The sequence below is a fragment of the Semicossyphus pulcher genome, unplaced genomic scaffold, assembly GCF_022749685.1.
Source record: "Semicossyphus pulcher isolate SPU_LCO1_2020_fin unplaced genomic scaffold, fSemPul1.0.p SCAF_14, whole genome shotgun sequence".
Lineage (NCBI taxonomy): Eukaryota > Metazoa > Chordata > Actinopteri > Labriformes > Labridae > Semicossyphus > Semicossyphus pulcher.
In genome coordinates, this window is record NW_027211648.1 from 5,111,071 (window position 1) to 5,134,168 (window position 23,098).

General features: G+C 39.7%; 1 protein-coding gene across 1 annotated transcript; it reads right to left on the minus strand.

Moving 5' to 3' along the window:
• Positions 1-1,000: 1,000 nt before the first annotated feature.
• dnaaf9 (dynein axonemal assembly factor 9) lies at positions 1,001-22,894 on the minus strand. Its single transcript, XM_069661471.1, has 37 exons — positions 22,749-22,894; positions 21,902-21,981; positions 21,601-21,726; positions 21,388-21,512; positions 20,918-21,014; positions 20,639-20,745; positions 20,394-20,471; positions 20,044-20,145; positions 19,685-19,740; positions 19,439-19,574; positions 19,036-19,117; positions 18,794-18,830; positions 18,597-18,681; positions 18,433-18,509; positions 18,271-18,315; positions 18,064-18,109; positions 17,826-17,937; positions 17,488-17,558; positions 17,237-17,284; positions 17,039-17,129; positions 16,788-16,891; positions 16,446-16,589; positions 15,119-15,204; positions 14,809-14,910; positions 14,064-14,181; positions 13,829-13,917; positions 13,569-13,703; positions 13,160-13,285; positions 10,608-10,645; positions 9,879-10,014; positions 9,384-9,470; positions 8,546-8,652; positions 8,175-8,249; positions 7,159-7,340; positions 7,003-7,068; positions 6,229-6,322; positions 1,001-6,083 (listed from the first exon to the last, which is right to left on the minus strand). The coding sequence occupies exons 1-37, from the start codon at positions 22,802-22,804 to the stop codon at positions 5,977-5,979; spliced, it is 3,453 nt and encodes a 1,150-aa protein (XP_069517572.1). The 5' UTR covers positions 22,805-22,894; the 3' UTR covers positions 1,001-5,976.
• Between the last annotated feature and the right edge of the window lie 204 nt (positions 22,895-23,098).

The window sequence follows — 23,098 nt, forward strand, 5'->3', positions numbered from 1 at the left end:
GTATTAGACTGCATTACATAATGAACTGGCAAAGGAGTATATGTCACTGTTAACATGAATTAAGACCGAGGTCAAGGCAGGTGACATCCTTAAATTTCATCACAATATGCAACACATCATCATATTTGCTGAAGTTTACAGGTATGATTACTCCAAGTCCTGCACTGTGCATTGTACTATTGTTGCAGTGACCTGGGTCCACTCTGCAGGCTTTGGCAGACGCCAGTGAGAGTGATGAGTGTTTACATGTGGCTTTCATAATAGCCCACAAATAGCCTCAGCTCACTGGCTCAGTAAAAATACAACAATAGTGGGGTGGGGATGAGAAAAGGGGCGGTAACCGGTGGGAGCGATACGGTAAGAGTGTGTTTTAAGTGTGCTAAGTGTATCTGGGCGAGGGGGGGGGTCTTGCCTTGAGTCGCTGGGGAGAAACTGGCGGCGCAGTGGTGGCAGCAGAGAGGCGAGGAAACGCTGATGTCAGAGGTTAGCCATGCAGAGGACTCTATCTGCCTGGCAACAATACAAGGACACACACACAAACACACGCAGACTCTATCTTCCTTTCTTTTAAACACACAGAAACGCACACACACAGGGTGAGGAAACAGCGGGCTCAAACTGTGTTATGTGGGCAGGACTCCTCACATTCTCTTAGCACTATTTCAGCTGCCATTTCTCTTTAACAAAGCGCGTTAATAGCCAAACCACACACACACACACACCAGCTTTCACACACACCCTGCAGACATTTTCTGTTTAGTCTACCTCTCCCAATAACAGAGAGCCCCCTGTCTCAGTTGGTGATGATACAGGGTTTGGAAGCACAGAGGGAATCCATGCTGTTTCACCAAGTGATAAATCCACTACTATGCTGAACTGGCGGCATGTGTGGCTGCTGATATCTGAGCACCAAGCAGCTAACACACGATCAGAGTACAAAAACAGAATGCAGACCTTTAAGTGCATGTTGCATTAAGCCATAAAAGAAAGAAAGTTGGTCAACCATATAAATATTTAATGGATTACGTGGTGCAATAAAAACAACAGTTAGATTATAAAAGCATCAGTCACAGGAAAAAAAACAGAAGTTACAGTAGTTTTGTGCAAATGCAAATTCAGTTTTGCTCACTAGCTGTGAACATCCTCAAAACCAAATGTGGAGGTCAGTTTGGCACTTTTAAAGTTAGTTGATTTTTTTTTTTGCTTCTTATAACAATAGAGACAATAAGTTATTTATAAACGTTGGTTTCATTGATTTGGACGGCCTGTGGAGAGGGAAGAAAAAAGGAGCCCTTTGCTTTTTTTCCCAGTTCTAATTCTGTCATCCGACATCAAACACCACCCAACTTGTATTGTAAATGTTCCTTGACACAAATAACTTTCTTATTTTGTACACGGCTGTGTGGCTAGCCGGTGTTATTATGCTACAGACAGAAGATATTAACCACAATTTCACCCCTATCTTTTTCCATAACACTCGGGTTTGATAGGGCAAATATGTAATCTCAGGAATGGAAATAATAAGTACACCTGAGATAATTCCTGTAGCTGTCTGCAAGGACTGTGGGGGTGAAGAGCCTGTGATTCCCTTTTAACCTCGATAGGAGAGAACGACCCAAACAATTAGTCTCAATAGTCCCCTGAGGAATGAGAAATATTTGGACAGTCAAAAGTCATCTTTTAAGCCGCCTTCCTCCAATCAGAACAAAAATATCCACTTCCTCAAGAAGGGAATACGCTCCATGTTGTTGGCCCTTTTGAGCATTGGTGCCAATCTTTGAAGGTAGAAAAGAACAGAGTCCTCTCACACTGCGTATCACGATGCAGTACGAGAACGTCATATATCTCCATATAAAACCAATTAACACCAAACTTCTTTTTTTGTCCTATAACGTCAGCTACAAAATGGCTAGCCTCCACACACAGGATGAAGACACCAGGGTGCTCGGTCTGCCAGAGAGCTGCGTAGTTGCCGCACTGAGAGGCTTGTGGAGGGCTCTTCGGGCCCCCAATGTGCAATAAGAAGAGGTCACCCGACTTTAGTCACAAACTCTTTTTGTCTATACTCTGATACAAAACTGATTCACCGCTTTGTATCCCAACTAGGGCTGGGCATGGGAAAATGATTTGGATGGACAAAAACACAGCTTTCCCAAATGTAAAGAAACTAAATTTAATCTTCTGTAATAAACAAAACAATAAGCAGCCAAGTAAAGTACCAGTGTGAACATAAATAAATTGTGAGTATCAGAAGTATACTGGTGTCAGTACTCACTGTGGTACCCAGCCCATATTCCAACATCTTTTTTGGTTAGTTTGCAAGAATACCTGAATCTCCTGAGCCCTCCTGCAGCCTCCCCCTGTGTGACCTGGCCTACTTTGCCCTCTGGCTTAGTAAAAACACATTGCTTTAAAAGAACGACTCCATGGATTCCTTTCACCAACACTGTTGAAGGACGGATCCTTGCCTGACAACACCTCCTCCCCCAGTGACAGGGAGAGGGATGGAGCTCCGAATGCAGCTTTAATCTCTGCTTTTCTTAGCCGAAGCCAAGGCACTGCTGGATCAGAGAAACCCGACGTCTCACAACCGATCAGATTCTCTCAGTTTTTTTTTTTTCTACAAAAAAATCTGCATCTGCTTTTTGTAGCTTGTGCGAGACGAGACGTTTTGCTTCAAATCACTGTCTTACAAAAATATTATTTGACGTTTCGAGGTAATTCAAATTCTTTGCAGAAATGTAAAATAAATGTGATTATTCTCTCTTAGTTGTACCAGTTTGGTGAAAGGCAATTCTGTCAGAATATATGCGGTATCATATTCACATGACATCTCAACACATGCAAAATAGTGTGGACGCACTTAGTAGTAGTAGTGTGTATATGTGTGTATATTTGTTAGTGGTAATTTGATTTAAATATCACAAACATCTTACATAACCCTCAACTCTTTAAGGACTGTTTTTTGATCTCTTGGCCAATTTCGGTTTCAGCTTCTCTGCTCTTTGACGTGTATGGACGGTTTGAGACTCGCGGCTCCTCAGTCTCCCATACATCAGCCTCACAAATATTTCACTGTCAATCAAGGTAACTCTCTGCAGTATTACATAACTACAGAACGACAGCAACTGTTGCTCAAAACAGACGGCTTTGAGAGTGCATCTCTGAAATGCTAAACGGAGGATCCGGCTAAAACAAGAGTCATCATTTTGTCAGCAAAGGATTTATGTTACATATTATGCTGCTCTACTTTAAGAAATAGCACTGTAATCTGATTGCATCGGTTATTTGGAAGCAGAGGTAATGTATCTCCCTTATGCAAGAAAAACCCTTCACTTGTTGTTAAGACCCTTTTTGGTGTAATGGGAACTGAGCAGAATCCAGCAGGCCACAGAATATAAGCTGCGAGAGACTGAAAATTTAGCAGCTCGTTTGTTTGATCATCTTTGTCCTTAAAGAGCTATTCGAGGGTACTGTAAGTAGAATATATAAAAACACACAGTGAACAATTGCACTTCTTTCATAGAGTAAGAGGACTGTAAGAGAGGAGTTAATGGAATGAGTAACTCGGGGTGAGATCCTCCTCTCCACGTGAACCCCCGTTTTGCTGGCTAGAACGAACATGCCAGGGTAATACATGTTAGAGGCATACTTCATCGCTATGTAATGTGCTATTCTATGCATTGTAGTATTATCTTCTAAAAAACAGTGGCACATCTAGCGTAAGGTGGTATGGCTTGTTCAGATCAACGTGGAGTCTACTGAGAGGACGGATGGGGCCAGCAGTGTCGGGCTGAGTTCAGTTTTTCAATCCGTAGATTCTCACAGGTGCTTTGGGGAAAATACCTGCTGACATTGTTATGACTGTCTGTCTGTCTGCCAGATAAAAACAAAACGACTGATTCTTTGAATTTTACTGGCTGTTGACAGCGCTGACACACAGACATGTAAAACATGGCATAGTCAGCGATGTGAGCGGCAACCCAAAACACACCGAGCTCACCACTGATCTAAAAATATCCGTTTGGATAAGAATCTAACAACAGTCACTAAGTGTTTTCCCTGCTCTGCTTGGGAATTAGATTATGGACTTAAAATATACTTACTGAAACACCCTTCCTCTCTTATCTGGTAAAAATCTCAGTTTACTCAATAATGAGTAATGGGATTTTTTTTGGTACACTGTACAAAGGCTAATGTAACATATTGTACCACTGTAGTAGCAACAGTATGTGCACACTTATATGTGCATTTGTCAGTGTCACTTCACTCAAATCAAACAAATCTAGCACCAATTGACTTCAAGTGTTTACAAGTCCACACTGCTGACCCCATAAGGAATGAAAGCCACCGGTTCTCCAGGGATTGTAGCAGGGTTCCTTCACATTTTTAGCTTTTAAATTCCAATTATTTACCACACTTTAACTTGAAATACTGGCGTGGTTAGACATCAATTATGGAATTTAAGTTGCTCCTAAACGAGCCAGATATGCAGCTTTACAGAAAAAGTTTTGCACAGTTTATCAATTTCTTCAGGCATAGAATTTAAAAACCTGTGTAGAAACCCTGAATAGAGGAAGACATGCATAGAACATTAGTGTGACACACAATCACAGAGCAAACAGTGACACAGATACTCATTTAAACCAGACGGAAAGTCTGAGGTTCTGCAACATCACACCGCTGTTACAAAACCGTAAGTCTTTCACTAACAGCTCGACTCTCGTTTACCCAGACCGAACCAAACTCAAGCTAGGTTTTCTAGACTTTTTCTCTTTGCCCTTTTCCTACCCAAAAGCAGTGTCCCAACAATTAAAACAAAATGTGGGAATGTTCACATTTAGAACAAATGTTACAACAAATGAACATTTGACCAAAATGGTGATGTGAGTGATCCACACCTAGCTGCACTGAGGCTTAGCTTAACATCCTCTGTTTACCGGGTTTCTCACTGTTTGCTAGCAGCATTAAAATAAACAGAAAACAGTGCTTAAGGAACGTTTCTGGAACCTTTGTGATTGAATGTGTCTTGACAGCCCCAGCTGTTTTACAACTACGACACTTTGCTGCGAGACTGAAGTCTGCTTTATTGCACTTTCATTAGATTCACTTTAGGAGTTTAAAATAAAGCACTGAGATGGTGTTTAGCTATGTGATTAATGGTATCATTCATCAGTTGTCTGCAGCCAACAGGCTGTCCAATGTTTACAGCTCTATGGCCAAGCGCTCCCTCTGCTGCAGTGTGGCACGCAGACAAGATAACAGGTGGGCCATGGATTGGGTGACAACAGAGGAGGAGCGATTCTTGAGAAACCCCACCAGGGAGCCCACCAGAATCACACGGCTATCCATGCCTGTCCAGAAATAGAGGCATTAATTTGCCAACTGTGATCAACAGAAACGCACAAGCTGTAGGAGTGTGCGGTTGGAAATTCCCTTCAATTGTGATAGTCTCATAACTCGCAGGCTTTGTGGCGTAATCACATCACACACAAGCCTCCACAAAGATGGAGCTGTGCTGTGTTATGTTTCACATTTGTCTGTTGTTGTGAGCGACTTTCATCTCTTGACAAACATGTTCTAATTTCAATTAACACAAGTGACCCCATCAATTTGCCACTTTCATTTGATACATATGATACCTGACTCGCCGGGGCGCTAACTGTACAGTTACCGGTGTTGCACTGAGAAGTGGGGCGAACAGCCATGCCATGACATAACCGGCTTTTGTTGGGTGATGTCATTATTTAAAAGCTCAGCTGCACTCAACCTTTTTATGCCACCAAATTAAGAAAAAGGTGACACAGTACAAAGAAAATGAATGATCCTTCTACAGATGCGTGCAGTGTGTGAACACACATTGACCATTCTAGTGGAATGTTCACTCCATAACCCTCCCTTCCCCTCCCACAGTGATTCCCTTAGAGTAAAATAAGACTTGGTCAAATGAGGCATTAGACATACACAGAGATTCTATCATGGGTCAAACAGGTCGCGCTGTCCCTGCAGCTCCAGCTGACGGTTGAAGTGCTCGATCTCTTTGTTGGCCTCGGTGATGTACTCTTTGATAAATTCTTCCATGTCTGCGGCAAGAACAATGTAAGGAAAGAAGCACCACAATCTCCACCCGCAACAATACAGATGCAAGAAAACCTACATCATGATTTATTAACAGGATTCTTTTGGGTCACAAACACAATTTATTGAGACCACTGTTAGAAAGGATACTGGGATGGAGGTTCCTTTTCTCTCCAAAGATGTCAACATATTGATACCCGTTGTAGAAGTAGCCTGCTGGTAGAGGGTCCAAGTGCCTGGTCAGCTGAAGGAAATATAAAATATCAACATCACTCAAGGTTATTGACTGCAAAGGCCTGCATCAATAACTGTTCCTGACCCAGCCCAAGCTCTCTTAGAAGATAAGTAACACCTCCCAAAAAAACAAAAGATCAGACCGCCAAGAGGACATCAGAGAATGTCGGGCCAAGCTTGTATCTCACATCAAAGATTTCACACTCTTTTTGCTTTTGCTTTTATTGACCAAAAATGTTAAAGGTAGCCTGTGGAGTTTTTCAACAAACACAGTTATATTTACATTTGATGTTTGTCAAAAACACATCCATGCATTCTTGAGGCTTAACAAATGTGTTTGATGCATTTCATGCCACACATTTGCAAAGCAAATTACAGAGGGGGTCTCTGAATTGGGGTGTTGAATTATTTCCATCCAGGTTTAGAGGAGTTTTTTTCCCCCACCTTTTTGCTGTCTGCTATATCCCTTACAGCCACTATGTATGAAACCATCAGCAGGGAAGTGCATATGTGCTATGCATGCATGCCGGTAATTCAATATGGGTACAAACAAAGCGGGTGCTAGTTCATAAAACAGAGCTCCTAACCATCAGATCCCCACAGAGTACCTTTACTGCAGTTCTGTCCTTACAAAATTCCATCACTGGTTAACATTATAATACATTTAAACATAAACCAAAACACACTTACATGAATGCTCCTGATTTCCTGTGGTGAAAGACTATTTTTAGTCTTCTTAGGCGTCTTTGACTGCCTCTGTAAACACCAAACAGAAACAGCAGGCTTGGGTTTTATTTATTATGAGAATGCATTGCCATTTAAAAAAAGCAGGCCATTCACGTCTACCTGTTTGGCACACAGTCTGAGCCAGTCCTTCAGTCCGTCCTCGGTGAGGCCAACACCATCAAAGACGAGAAAGCAGGCCGTCTCCTTGGGGCCCGGGGTCAGAGGGTCTGGTTTCTTGTTTGCGAGAATGCTCAGGCTCCCGCTCACGGTGTTGTAGCTCACCTCCATCAGCTGGTCTGAGTCTGGAGGGTCCAGAGATGAAGGGGCTCACATCCAAGTCGCACATACAGTTCACACCTTGTGTAACACCTGCTACAGCAGCTTCATATGGTAACAGCATGGTGTTGGTGGGGTGTTAATGTTTTAGCATCCATACAACCTCTCTGGTCCCAAAATGGCTCACAGAACTCACGTGCAGTAAAAAGAACGAGATAAGACATGACATGTATGTCCTAACAAAATGTAAAGGATGTTTAAAAGTGAAACATCTAAATACATACATTTAAATTAAGTAAAATAACTAAATATAAAGTGATGTTTATGATTCACTACCCGAAAGACAGTGACTGAGGTTCACACGTCACAAGAAGGCAATGTCACTATAAGGATCACGCAATCTCCACACTCGTTCCATACTGTCGCATCTTCCCACCTCTCTACAATGTCTGCACACTCTCTGCACATATCCTCACAGTCATCGTCCCTCTCTCCTCATGCAAAACACTACACAGGTCTTCAAATGAAAAAAGAGTGAGAAAACTATGTGGAGGAAACCAAACCGGTGGACTATGAGCTGAAATCTAAACACCAGACACCAGACCAACAACCGAGCAATATTCCTACCGTCAGGAGCTTCTCGCCTGCCTTGAGGGAAACTTTTCCTCTACTTATTCCCAAAACTGGGAGATGCAAATGCAGGTCAAATATAATATACCAAGGAAACATGTCACATTTGTTAAGTAATACTTAACAAAAGCGAGTTCTCTAGAATTCAAAATCTGAAATGATCAAAAAGTTGGCAACAGTTAAAATGTGTTCAATAAGTTTGGAATAAAATGTTAATTTGTAATTCTTACCGGAAAATCGGACTTTTCCCCAAACATTGTACACATTTCCTCTGAAGGGGCTTGACCGCAGTGACGACTTGAATGCTACACAAAAAAATGAGAGTTTTGGACGTTATTGTGAAACAAATTAAACAAGTTTCATTTTAATTAACAATTTCCTTAAAAGCAAATCTGACAGCAAGACGTCATTAGTGCATGCTTTGTATATACAGATTATTGCACAGCAAAGGCGAACAAACACTTAGAGACCTCAGTCGTCTCCATATATGGAAGGACAGGCAGCTTATGTAATCATCCACAAACCCTGCCAGCTCATATCTGGAGCTTCTGTCACGTGTAACGGTCAAAAAAAGGGGGGATGGAATTTCTTTCCATCTCACCTTTACAGCGGGTGACAAAAAGAGGCCTCTCCAGGGGCCGCTTGAAAGCCACGCGCTGCTGGGTGACGACCACAGACCCAGAACCAGAGGAGAAGCGCCCTTTGCACCTAAAACACAGAACACGTGCACATTACACAAATGGTGAGAAAGTTAAGTTAAGAACAAGCCAAATGTTTGTGTTACATTTGTCTTTGGCTGGAAAGTTGTTTACTCTACCAGCTGCCCACAGGAAAGAGGCCAGTGTATGCAATTTGTTTGTAGCACTGTTGAAGTGGAGGATAAATCTGTACATGTAGATACTCTCAACACTGGGTGAAAGAGGTTCTGGTCTTGGTCAAATAGCTAAGTATGTGTAAGAAGCATCTCATAAACACCCACACAAGTACACAGAAAATAGAGCTTGAAGATGAGTAAATGAGAAGAACCAGACTCTGGACAGATATCGAGTGTATGATCTGACAGGAGGATTTAGCAGAGGTTCATATTAGGCTGACCACTGTGGCATGAAGGCTGACTGGACCAGGTCCAAAGGGAAGGAGACCCCCTCTGTGTACATGGCAACTGCATGGCCAACAGCTTGTTACTGTGCTGCCAGAAGGCAGCTGGCGATAGAACACAAGATGCCCTGAGGGGCTTTACAGCAATCAGCAGCTGATACCCCCACCACTGTAGCCGAGTGGCAATTAAATGGCAGGGATGGAGAAGAGGCAGGATTGAGGGACAGCAGGGCAGGAATCAACCCCAATCTAACACTCAGCGGTCAAAAGGTTGAGTGTGGACACAGAGGGACACACGGGGGTCACAAGCAGTAGATTGGAACATAGGAGGAGGTTCTCACCATCCAGGGTAGAGAACATAACGTGCTCTCAGCATCTGGGGCTCATTGAAGCTGCTTTCAGAGAATATCAGATTCACATCTTCGTTCCTAATAAAAGAAAAACAATACAGATTAAATGGGTAGAACTTGTATAAATATTTGTATGTATGTTTGCACATACACTACCAGTCAAAAGTTTGGACACACTTTCACTCACTTGTATGAGAAAATGTGTCCAAACTTTTGACTGGTAGTGTATGAAATGAAAAAAAAAAAGCATTACACATAACTGTTTATGAATACATCCTTTATCTACAGTTGATTTGAATATTTACGTAAACAATGCATTGGGAAATTTTTCCTTCCACATCAGTGTGCTAACTGAGCAGAACTCTGACTCAACAAATTCAGAGCAAGAAGCGGAACAAAATGAAGACTACAGTGAGTATTTTTGGTAAAGATTGAAGCAGTTAAATGACTGTTGGCAGCATTGATCACAATTCTGCGGGCACCTACCTAGTGACAGCTCCTCTCTCTGCCAGTATAAAGGCTGCGGTGGGGTTGGCAGAGCGTACCAACTGCTGAACATGCTGCATGAGAGGGTGTTTCTGCTCTGCTGTCAGCCCGGTGAACACTACTGTACTCACAATACCTGACATAAAATGAGGCACAAAGAGAGAATATGAATTTCAGGGAAAACTGGCTCACTTTCCGGAAGATAAAATAACAGCCTGTGTAGCCACTGCAGACATTATTTTGTTATTTCAAACTGGGTCTGATTGATGATATTACAATATCTGTGTAAAACTCCATCTAATAGCTTTAACAACAAAACAGACAACGTTATTTCAAGGTGAACTGATATCTTCAATGCTCATAACACAAAATTACCTTCATATTTTAACGTTGAATTTTTCAACAGTCAAAGAAGAAGGATGGTCTTGCTCAGTAAGAATGTAAACGAATATATAATTAACATGATTTTTGTATATAATATCTAATATTACAAAACATTTTTTCATCATGCTCACATTCTTTTAAGATTTTGACAAAGACCTAACATTGCTTGACCTTTAACGGTTATTTTGATGACATATGTCTGCTTGGGAAGGCTGAGAAGAGAATGACATTTCTGGAAAAAAAATCAATGGCAATGAATATCAATCTGTTGGTTCCTCAGTGTACAAGGAGAGAATCTTCAATGTATTTTGTTTTGGGAAAACTGCAGGGAAGCATGCGACTCACCTTGGCTGCACTGCTCCAACAGTTTAGGGAAAGCAAACCTAAAGTGATAGACAAGAAAGAGAAGAACTTCAGATAAATGTACTTGAGAACAGGGTGAAGGTTGACTGCCAGCCATTACTCAATGCAATTTAAGTTTGATTGAGGCGGTCACCACATTTAACACGCATGAAAAAGCTGTGTTTTAATTCATTAAGTTAATATTCCTCATTTTTTAACCCTTTTCTTTTTCCACAATATTGTCACTTATAACATCTCTACTCGTGAGTAATGGGAGCTTGCCAAAGTTGGGCTGCAATAAACACGATAATTCCATGTTATGGGCCTTGCCTAGCAATCCGTTTATCAGTCGTGGGGCATTTATCATAGGATGACATCATGGCTATGACTGAAAACTGACCAATGTAGTCGCTTCTGTAATCTCATTTAATCTTAACATAATTTATCCTCAGCTTTCCAATCGATCAGTGTTATACACCAATTTCTGAATAACCATTCTAAGCCAATTCCTCCACAGAGCCTCCTCTGCAGCTCTTAGGGAGCCAGCAGGCTGGAGGATCAGCAATTTGAAAGGCATTTATCTTTCCTGTCCTGATGTAATGAACTGTCTAAATTCATCACAAAGAATGGATCATGACTGACTGATGAGCTTCGCTGAGGAGGGTGTGTTGGTCCCACATGTGGACCTGGGGGATTAGAGGGCTCTGCTGAGGGGGTTGACAGGCAGGTCAGGCCTAAGCTGGCTAACCACCCCCAATTAGCGCCATAGTGGGGGTCCACAGACCTCTACACAATATATGGCAACAGACAGTGATAGGGGGCTTGTTGAAGATGCTTCAAATGGAAAAGTCAGTGCTAACCACATTGCTAACTAAACCTCTTATAACACATTTTCCATTGCTGAGCCAAGTGGGGCTTGTCAGAGTTTGAGTGAGTTTGAGAGTCATCTCAGCATGTTTATAGCACAGGATCCAAAACACATTTCATTTTATTATCAAAGCTCAGCTGGCTAGTCAATCACCGCATCTGAAAGACTGTGGTGAAGTTCCCAATAGAAGCTCTTCCAGCACACATGCTCTAGTAATTCTGAATTTTACTCTGCAGGATCAAATTATTATTCTTCAACTAGAACCAGGGCATTTGTTTAAACACTTAACTATAACATTTCCTGTAAAAAACAATAGCAGCAGAACTTTTCCAAGAATGTTGTAACAACTAGACTCTCTAGACCGAGTTCATCTGTATGTGAGTATCAATGTCCAACACAGCTTGGCTGTGCAGTGGAAAACAGCCTATTAACCGGAGTGGTATGTCATATTGTGTAGAGCAGCTCAGTCAATCTACGACAGTGAGAAACTCCGTAAGCTAGATCTAAAGCCTGTAACAAAAGGAGAGTGAGATTAAATGTAGGACTGATCCTATCTGTATAAGGGACCCTGCCTTGAGTTTTAATAGCTAAAAGTGTCATGTAACCTCGTGCTGGAAACTTCTGGTGCTTCAAATCTCTATCAACATCCAGTTCTGTCTGTCATCTTCTGATAAGTTTACTTTTTTCCCCCACAATATTACTATTTAGATTTCAGCACCATGAAATATAGCTTTTTAAATTCACATAATATATAGAAAGACATAAAATTGCTGCATTGACCAACAAAACAAAACATGATGAATATCAATTACAAAACAAAAATGCTTCTCCTGTCTTAAAAAATGGTCAAGTATACAAATGCAATAAATACTGAATAAAGAAAGTTTTTAAAGGAAAAATTCTACATGCTCAGAAACTGCATTGTCCACAGAAATTCACCTGCCCATCTGTTAAATCTAAATCCTTTACAAACTGTATGAAAGGCATCCATATATTCTCAAACATCTGTTGTTTTGTCACTGCTGTGTTTTAGCTTATGTAACCTTTCTAACTAAAGGAGCATTTGTTGCTAGCTGCTCATCTTTGTTGCATGTAATTACATTTACTTACAGAGGATGCAATTCAAAGTGTAAAAAACTAACCATGCAAGAACAAGTAGAAGCAACTTTAAGTGAAAATTCATGTTTTGGGGAATACTCAGCATTCAAACAGAAAGCACTGCAGGAGTGAACTGTGTAGTTTTTTGTTGCGAAACTGGGCCACCAAATGCATTCTTAAAACTGTCAATCCTGGTTGACTGCTACTACCATCTTCTGTTACGCAAAATACAATTCTTTCTGAGGCACGGCCCACGAATACAAGATATGAGTATTTGCTACACTTTGGAAGGATTTTTGGTTAACTTTTCTTAAAGGTGTTGTTTATAAATTTTTCATATATACCTAAAAGCCTTCTTCAGCCTTCAGAATTTTTATTAATAATGTAAGAACTTTTCTTGTGTGTGTGGGACAGCTTGAATCGTACATTAACGTCTTTGTTTGTTTAGTCTACTTCAGTTAGACAAGATTTAACATTTTTCTAATTAGAAAATCCAAAAAGTCAAATTGTTTAATGTCAGTGGACATAAATAAATCTGAATTGTTTCCTATTGACAGCAGCAGAGTTGAGACTGGAAAAGAAATTTCACCTGTGCTCCATACAGGATGCAAGGGGGTTCACACAAGCAGTGACAGCGCCAATCTTGAAGCACGCTTGGACAACTGGGTCGGGGTGAAAAAGCACAGCCTGGATCACATCCAGAACATCTGTGTACCTGTAAGAAATTAGTAAAACACACTAATTCAAAATCTCTTTCCAATTTCTTCCCTCAAAAGAGAACCTTCACAGACATGTTCTCTCAAAAGGTTCAGATTCCCAGATCTTTTTATGTATTATAATGACATTATTAGAAGTCAAAGACATTATAGATAGATAGAAGATAGCATTATTTTTAAACTGTTGTATTTTGTGTCTGTAATGTTTCCTCATTACATTCCTCTGTAAGTGTTGACCTCTGAGCTCCCAGCTGTATCTAGCTGATCAGCAGGCTTCCTTACCCAGGTGAGAGCACCAACAGACGGGGTTTGCCTCCCTGGCCTCTCTGGCTCTCTAGGAAGCTGGACAAATACTGCTGCAGGTGTGAAGCTGAGAAGCTGTCAGCGCTGTCAGGACCAGGCTCGTACACCACCCACCTACGGATAAAAACGATGAAAACATTACAACATTTTTGTTTGTGCTGATGTTTTCATAATTAATACAATGACATAACTATAGCACGACAGAAGAAAGAAACCTTGCTGGATGAAATCTCTCTCACCTCCCACATTCTTTGTTCAGCTGGACCAGGAAGTCACAGAGTCTCTTCTTATGGCTTCCCGGCAATCCAGTGATGACGGTAATGACAACCTATTCACACATTAAAAAGCCCACATCAGATTTGAATAGTATCAGCTAAATTTAGGATGACTGGGGAGAAAGTACTGAAAATGAAATGTTTTTGTATTCTGCATTTTAAATAAGGAATTCCACTGTACTGTATTCAATATGCTCACCTTGTCTCCCTGGCTATTGACTTTATTCCTCAGCTCGGCAGAGGGGAAGAGCACCCCCAGGTGGTCATACAGAATTGGCTCCTGACCAATACTACTCAAGGCAAAGTGCTGTAAAAACCTGGCATAGACCAGAGTACAGCAATCAGTCAGCAGAAATGGGGTCACAACTGACAGGAACAACTAGATAAAAACATATAAATTTAATTCCTGTTGTTTCAGTTTTTGCAGAAATCATTACAGTATATCAAAGCACAAACTCTGTTTCCATGACTGCCTGAACAGAGCACTTAAAAATGAGAGTGATAAAACAGAATCGTCCAAAAGTGAGTGATTAATTTCATAAGCACTGCATGATATGCTTTGGGTGCAAATGCTTTAAACAGTTGGTATCTAATTATATTAGGTGACAGATTTAGGGCAGATTTGGGAGGAGTAAGCTGCCAAAAGATAATGTGTTATCCTTGCATATGGTCTTCTTTCTTTGAGCAATATAGAAAGGAAAGAGAATTCTGTGTTCACTGTATATTCAGAGCTATTATATGAAGCCTTATATATATTCTCTCTGCAGAAATAAATACTATGTTTGGATCATCACCAATGATTAATACACAGTATCAAGAGACACTGGCTTAAATGCTATTCTGGGAGGACATACTCATGATTAAGCAATACCTACTATCAAGTTCTATTACTTGTCCTGCCCAACTGTTAAGCAATCTACTGAATGATTTAAGTGTGTACTAACATGTCCTGCTCTGGGAGCTGGGAGTATGATGTCTTCAGGCTGCCTCTGCGTTTGGCCACCGGTGGCTCCTGACTGTCGTGCAGCTTCTGCAGCCTAGTGTGCCTGAAATAAAAAAGTCGTTAAGATTTGTTATGTCACCCTGAACAGAGTTAACCTTAAAAACACTACCTTACATAACATCTAAAAGACTGATTTGTGTAACAGAATCACAAACATGAACACAAAAGTATTAATATGTATCAGACAGAATATAAAAATGGAACATACAGAGAACTAATACAAAGCTGAAAAGAAGATTAAGTTATCTTACATGTGTTTATGGTTCCAGGTCAGGTGCTGCTTGTCCACCATTTGAAGTTTGAGTTGAGATTCAGAATTTTGCCACACTGACAAAACCTGAAACCATGAGAGAAAAGGAGCTGTATGTTTAAAGATATAATCAGGAAGATTTTTAAATAAATGTCTGAAGTCACGATCTATTGCCGAATGAGGTAACATGATGGTGATTGAGCCTATGGCCCACTGATGAAAGCCTTTGCATTTGCAGTATTACAGACTGGGTGTCTGTGGCGACATTCGCGGAAAAAATTACAAGCGGCGCCCAGTTAGTGACGCGTTTTCCATCAGCCAGCAGTGGTTGGTCTGCCAGAGAGGGTAGACGGAGCTAAGCGGCTGCTTTTCCAGTCTCTACAAGTGTTGCAAGTAAACAGTAATCTACTATAGCTGCATAAACAAAGAAAACACCAATGAATACGAATACAACTTCAAAAATAAGTGAAAATCCAAAGAAAAAGAAGCAAATTCGACGCTCACAATCTAAAGAGGAAAGCGACCGTCAGCAAGGAAAATCAAGAGTTACAACCGGAGCCAACCGTGGACGTCTGGTTAAATTAAGTGTACCCCCGCTATTACCGTTTATCACCATTAGGTGCCACTAGAGAGAACAAAATAGAGATCTACTAAATTATTAATTTAATGAGCATAAAACTTATTATAACATTATCGGGTTTTTTTTGTTTCTTTGTTTTTTTAACAAAGTGTTAAGTTTTGATTTACAATGATTGATCTTTTAACCCCTGTAACCTGGGCATCACGAGTGGCCTTTGCCTTCGGACAATAGACGAAAATCCGCTCTTTGCTACATCTTGTACAATAAATGTATCTGCTCGATAAAATAAAATAAAAAGTAATGTAATCATCTATGGGTCATAAGGGATCATCTATGAATCATCACAAATGGAAATCCTACTCTGTATGCCTTGATCCTCATTATGAAAAACACAATATATCTCAATGATCAATATCAGTGATATCACATGATTAAACCAAACATATTCAGTTGTAGTTTTAGTGACAAAGTAATTCCTGACAACATATATATTTCTAAAATGACGGCATTTTGTCATAGAAACCCTAAGAACATCTAAATAAGATAAACATGATTCTATGTTTTTAACATGTTATTTTGAACAATAGAGATAATGATGGAATTACTACTAATAGTAACTCAATTTACCACCGAAAACAAAACCTTAATGTTTTATAGGAATGATGATAGTCCGAATAAACTATACTCAAATGGCCTGTCATATCTTCAGTCTCTAACCCGATCAGAGGTGACTAACTGGAGGACTTACCTTGGAATAGAAGGCCCTGTGACTCTTGGACCTGGGCTGAAGAGCGAAGACCAGACACTGGTCGGGGCTGTGGAGGGGGAAGGGAAGGTGGGGGAGTAATGTGCTCTCATACTCCACAAAGAGGGATGCCACAGCACTGGAGTCCTGGTTTTAAAAGGACACAGAAATAAGACACATGTTGGTATCAGACATTGAACACATATGGATTAATTTGATCTTTTACCATGGTATGAGTAGAGCACGTAAAGAACAGTTTTTTAAACATTAAAGTAACAACAACTCTAATGAAATATGATGAAAGATGGATTACTTCATGTCATTTAGTTGGACTGTAAATATTACCGGATCATAGAACTTGATGGTGCTGATGTGATCCTTAGACAGGGTGATGCTTCCGTATTGAGAATGGTTGAACAGGATTCCCTCAGAGAAGAAAATTATTTTGCCTATGTCAAAATACGTTAAAAAAAAAAAAAGTAAGGTAAATCTACCATCACATTTAAATTGCAATTTAATATGGTATATCAAAGATAATGGATTTCAGGCTAAGTCAACTACATGTCAGAAAGGTGAATATGAATGGAGAGTGTCACCTTCTTCAGGTGTGGAGAGCTGGCTGCTGGAGAACACATACGCAGCATCCGCTACAGTCAGAGCAGTTCCCAAACAAGTGCCTTCCTCTTTCTGTTTAAGACACAAACGTACATAAAGGGTGGTGGGAGGTCACATGCTCATATATACATAGGCATGTATAATACACTATAGTGCATTAATGAAGCTTCTCAACTTACCTTAGTAAGATGTTGGGCCTGCTCAGATTGTTTGACATCAGATTCCATCTAAAACAACAACATGAGACTTTTGGCAACACAAAACAATGTTGGACTCAATGAAATTGTTTATTTCTTAAAGCAAGGGCGGAAAATGTTTATCTGTGTTAAGACTAAAAATAATTTTGGTATATTTTAACAAAAAATCCAGATTGAGTTACTCAGGCTGTTTATTATATTCATCTGAAATTGATTTCCAGGCCCACACGTACCAGCCAGCAGGCGTAGCGAGGCACAGTTGTAGTCAGGATGGTGTAGCAGCTGTCTGAGGTCACAGTGCCATCTGCAGGATGGAAACAGACTTGTTTAGATGAAGCACAAACAACAGAGCCAAAGAATGACAACCACAGAAGATGAATCACAGATCTGATCCTCAGGGCAGGAAATGGTCTATTTTTAGAATAGCGCTCTGTTGTTTCAAAAGGACTTTTGCCTTTTCATGTAAACAGTGAACTGGGGACTTGTCCTGCTTATTATTCACATCAAATTCACTTTGTGGAATCAATCAGCAATCCATTCAAATTAGACCCTAATCAAATCAATATTGTACCTTTCTGCTGAATGTTGATGCTGGACTCCAAGAAGGATTCAGAGAAGACAACAGAGCCAAGGTCCCCACCGTCCCACTGCAGGTCTGGGATGTCATGGACAATCATGGAGGCCTTATAAAAAGTGTGAAGTGTAAAAATGTAGTCAAGATGGAGAAAAAAAAGATTCTCAAAGGAAAACACAAATCATTTTATTGCTGTTCTTTGATAAGGAAAAAATAAAATTCTTCTCTAACTTACTGTTTTTACTCCATAACGACTTTCTTCATCAGTCAGTGGAATGATCCTGAAAATTAAAACTTTTGGTCTGAATTCCCATATTTTCAAAAGGGTTTTTAAAAAAGCAACAATAAGTTTGTATTTTTTAAATACAAAGAAAATTTCAAGGAGCTGTGTCAGAAAATACAAGTTGTTGCAAATGAGAAATAAGGACTAATTATCACCTACCTTCCTTGCTTATTCACTGCTTGGATGCTGAATTCACATTTGGACCTGAGGAGAGAAAAACAAAAAATCAGAACAAGTCAAGCATCATTCATATTTCATTTCATGCTTCATTGAAAGTCTCACACATTGGACGACAGTGATAGAATATAAATCATTCTCTACCTGAGAGACGAGCGATACTGACTCAAATTCATTGAGTCCAACCCCATAAGAAAGGTGTTCTCTGCTACGTCCTTAGCCTACAATGAAACAAACTTCTTCATGAGTGACTGTACATGCTACATACTGAAATATTAATGCTGAGATAGGTACTCTTCTTTTCTTACCTTGGTAGCGCTGGATGTACAGGAAAAGCATTTGATTCCTGATAGGACCGCTTGAACAGCAGCTGAATAAATCTGTGACAAAAGTCTGAAAAAAAGAATTATAATTCAGACATTCTTTCACATTTAAAAAACATAAAAAGATAAATAAATAAAAGGCAAGAAATATTATTTGTGAGTTTAAAAAGAGATCAACTTACAAGACTTCTGTTTTCTTTTGCTCTGTGTTTTGATTTTCTGTGGGTGAAATACAACAAGTATAAACAAGTTGTATCGTATTGAAATAAAATAAGGGCTTCTCAGAATACTCTCAACACCAGGGCAGGTAAACCCTTTCTGATCCCTTCTGTACCTGGGCCATCCGTAAAATGTAATGCTTAGGGCAACAGTTTAAACTGAAATATGATTTTTACGTATGTGTGGTGGTACAGTAAAATCTCACCAAGGTATGGATTGTGGGTTGACCCAAAGAAATACGTTCGAGAGCATGCCAGAGGTCCTTTGGGAGCCACACACTGCAGAATCTAACAAAAGAATGTTGCTTTTAAAAGATACAATCATGGCATGTTCCCTCTTCACAAATGATTAAACAACAATTGTTTCCTGGTGTAGGATGTTCAGAATGATATGTCAAAAACACTGCTCTGCACATCATTGACTTTTGATTGTACCAAATGACTTCACCAGGTGGTGCTGCAGGTAAGTGTTTTAACTTAAGCAATATAAAACATTAACTAACATTAATTTAAAAAAATAAACGCCATTTGAAATCCTTGCAATTGTCACAGTGGCAGTTCTTCAACTATTTATTTAGAGTACATGAATCATATTATCAGGCTTCTCACCATGTGTTTGGCTGTAGAGCCTTGACGCCCTGTGTTGCGGACCTGATGACTCTCTGAGGGAAAGTTGAATGAATAGCTCTCCAAATCCTCTAAGGAGGAATGCTTCCCAAACAACACATAGGGCTGCTGGCTTTTACTGAAATGAAGAAACACTGGATTAAGTAATGATATTTTTTCATTTAACAAACTACAACACTAAAGATAAATAGAATTTTAGCATCAGTATACTGTTGACATGATGAAAACCTTTTATCTGTGATGTTGCTTGAGATCAGTCCATGAGAGTAATAAGTACGGAATGCCTGTGGATTGAAAAGAATAGGCGTTACTAATTCTAGCATGACTTGGCTTTTAATTATTTTGATCATAACTGCACACATAATCCTTTCATGCACCTGTCCCATACTGAACACTGGGTTTTAAACCAAATATCAAAATGTGAGGTTCATCTTTATCTTATTGTTTTTGTGATGTTTTACATACACAGATGACGAAACAGTAGGTCTCAAATCTAGAGCTCGTTGGTCATTCAATGTAGTCAATACATTTTAGGCTGTAAAATATTGTCCAAAGATTTTTGGTAGGAATATGTGGCAATAACAGACCTCTCCTGCCTGTGCTTCAGATAGCTCCAAGATAGAAAGATGGCTCTCCAGCTCCATGCTGGAGAAAAAGCCACTCCACTGTTTCTCAAAGTTAACCAAGTCCTAAAATACAAAAAACAACAACACAAATGTTAGAATATATAAAATACTGAAAAATGCTAAAACTTTTATGAACAAGGAGGACATGTTCTGTTCATTTCTTTGATCAGTTAAAACCACAATGGATTTCTGGAAATGGAAATTTCTAGACCAATTTAAGAGGAAGAGGTCCAGATGTTGGAGGAAACCTCGTGGTGGAATGCAACAGAATTCTCAAAGCGTTATAACAGCAAAAACAAGCCTGGTGTTACCTCTGCGAGGACGTTATCCAGGGACACTGGGTCGAGTCTGTTGTAAACCTGCCACAGCTTCTCACTCATGTCCATTAGCTGGAAAAGCAAGAATATCCAATACAATATTCAACAAGAAATGTAGACACAAGCACAGTGTAGTGCTACAAATGCTTTTATATCAAATATCTTTCAAGTTTGCAACATTTCAAGCTTAAATATAATATACATATATATATATATTTTTTTTTTTAGTTTGAATTTACCTTGTATTTCATTGTGAAAAAGCTTCCTCCACCGATGCCTTCCAGGGCAAATGCTTGAATTAAGGGCCACTTTTCCACCATGAACATATCAAACCTCTGGATGTGTCCTAAAAGAAACAAGAGAGCAGGTATAATTACCTGTGTTGTTGGTGTAATTATAACTTGCTCGCTGTCAAGTTGGTGAAGCTACATTGTATTCTGGCTTACTAAGATGTAATGTTATCTCTTTAAAACATGCGTAGTCAATGAATGTGTAGATTAAATTGTGATGATATGTACCCTGGGAGCTGAAAGGTACTCCAATACGATAGCAGTCCTGCACCATTGTGACAAAGCTGGAGATTTTGAATTCCTCTGCTGCTTCCTCATCTTCATACTGTGTTTGGAGGTGGAAAAAGGACAGAGGTAGACAAATTCGATAGGCAATAACATAGGTCAAGCAAACAAACTTTCGTAGGCGAGTTTTTGAAGCAATGTGAGACAACTAATAGCCAGGTGTTTAATAATTGCAGGTTGGTAAAACACTCTGTTGAAATGAATGCTTAAACTGATACATCACTTAAACTGACTTGTCTAATAGTAAAATGCCTGAAAAAGCTTAATTGTAACCTGCAAGGGTTAAAATTGCAGCAAGGTGGATACTTAACATGCCTATCACTCTTGATAATGTTCTTATTTCTAACGTAAGCAATCAGGAACTGTGACTGACAGCAATGATAAGCTAGTTGAGGAGGAAGAGGGCTTTTTACCTCTGACTCAGTCATGCAGTACAGATGCAGGTTCCTCCAGTGGGACACGTAGGGCAACAGGTAACCGTAGTTCATTGGGTTGCAGTACAGATGAACACACTCTGCCTTGATCAGCAGGATTACATCTGGAAAGCAGATCAGTAATGTGTCAAAGTAAAAATAAACTTGACAAAAATATGATAAAAAAGTTATTGAACACTTAAAAAAACTCACCATCCAGCATTTCTTCAGGAAATTCCTCAAAGGCATGTTCCAGAATCAGCGGATTTCTTCCATATAGCCCATAGAAAAGGTATTTCGCCAGCTCAGTGCACCCATCATTATATCTGCTGTCAATTCCTAAAAGTGACAAAAAATACATGAATATTTGTTCACAATTGATTAAATTGATGATTGTGTTCATCATCATTTCTTAAAAAATTGTTTCCTCTAGCCTTTGCAGGTGACAGTACAGTTAACCAGGTCAGCTGAAGAAATAAAGGTTAAAGATAAAAACGTTTGCAACTTAACATACCAAGAGAGCACAGGATGCCATCAGGAGTGGCGGTCCCCCCCTCACAGAGCAGAGACTGGACCTGACGCAGGCGACAGCAACTGAAAAAGATAAAAAGTAAAGTTTATATAGTCAGGGCTTTGTTAGTTATTAACTATAGCTTCAGGTAGTGTTGAGGTTTATTCTTAAAAAGAAACCTTGGGTGAAGTTTGGTAGCTTGAGCAAATTTAATTAAAAACAATCTTACTTGAATTGGAAAATGTACTACATGAGTACATATATGAGTATGACCGATAAGATTCCATAGGTAACTCACAATTATGAGATCCATGTTAATGTTAATCCCCTAATGAGTGCCACAGATAGCGACGTGACAGTGCTTTACACACAACTTCACAATTATGACATTATTTTAGGTAATGACATTCATAATTAGCTACGAAATAATGTGATTCATAAGTGTTTTTCATTATTTATCAAGTATTTGTGTCATAATTAGCGTTTAAATCATTGTGTTATGGGAAATGCAGTACTTCCCATGGATCTCACGCAATGTATTTGGCAGATTTAACGTTGGGATTTGAAAATAACAAGAAAAATTTAACAGCGGTGCAGGGAATGTCTATGGATGGATGTTATCGTACAGTTAAATTAAAATATAGCGTTAGGTTAGCCAGCTATTTAATATTGGTAATGTAACCTGTCGCTCGCTAGACACCTTGCTAACGTTAGCACTGTTAATAACGTTAACTATCGGTAACTGGTGTCAGAACGTTGACAATTAACGGCCAGCAGCTCGCGCTAACGCTAGCCAGGCTAGCTTGACAGCTTCACTGAAGCGTTTTCTGTAAACACAATTCGACATTACCTGACAGCTGGGTTGACTCCAGAGAATTTTCCGTTTACTCTCCTTATACTAGCCATTGTTATTGTTGTAACGGTTCACACAATTCACGTTTTAAACCGAACAACGCTGTGAATTTTCACGCCGAATAAACTACATCTTCTCCATCACCCTGGAGAACGTCTACACAAAATAGCATAGCAACGGAGCTAACCATTTCAGATTTAGGGGCGTCAGGAATATCATTACGTTTGTGGGGGACATAGTGACAAAATATTCACCACTAATTGTTATGATTTCCAATTAATTTAATATACATTACACCACAGTTTTTATTTGTCGAATCAAGCTAATGAAAAAATCGGAAAGTGTCC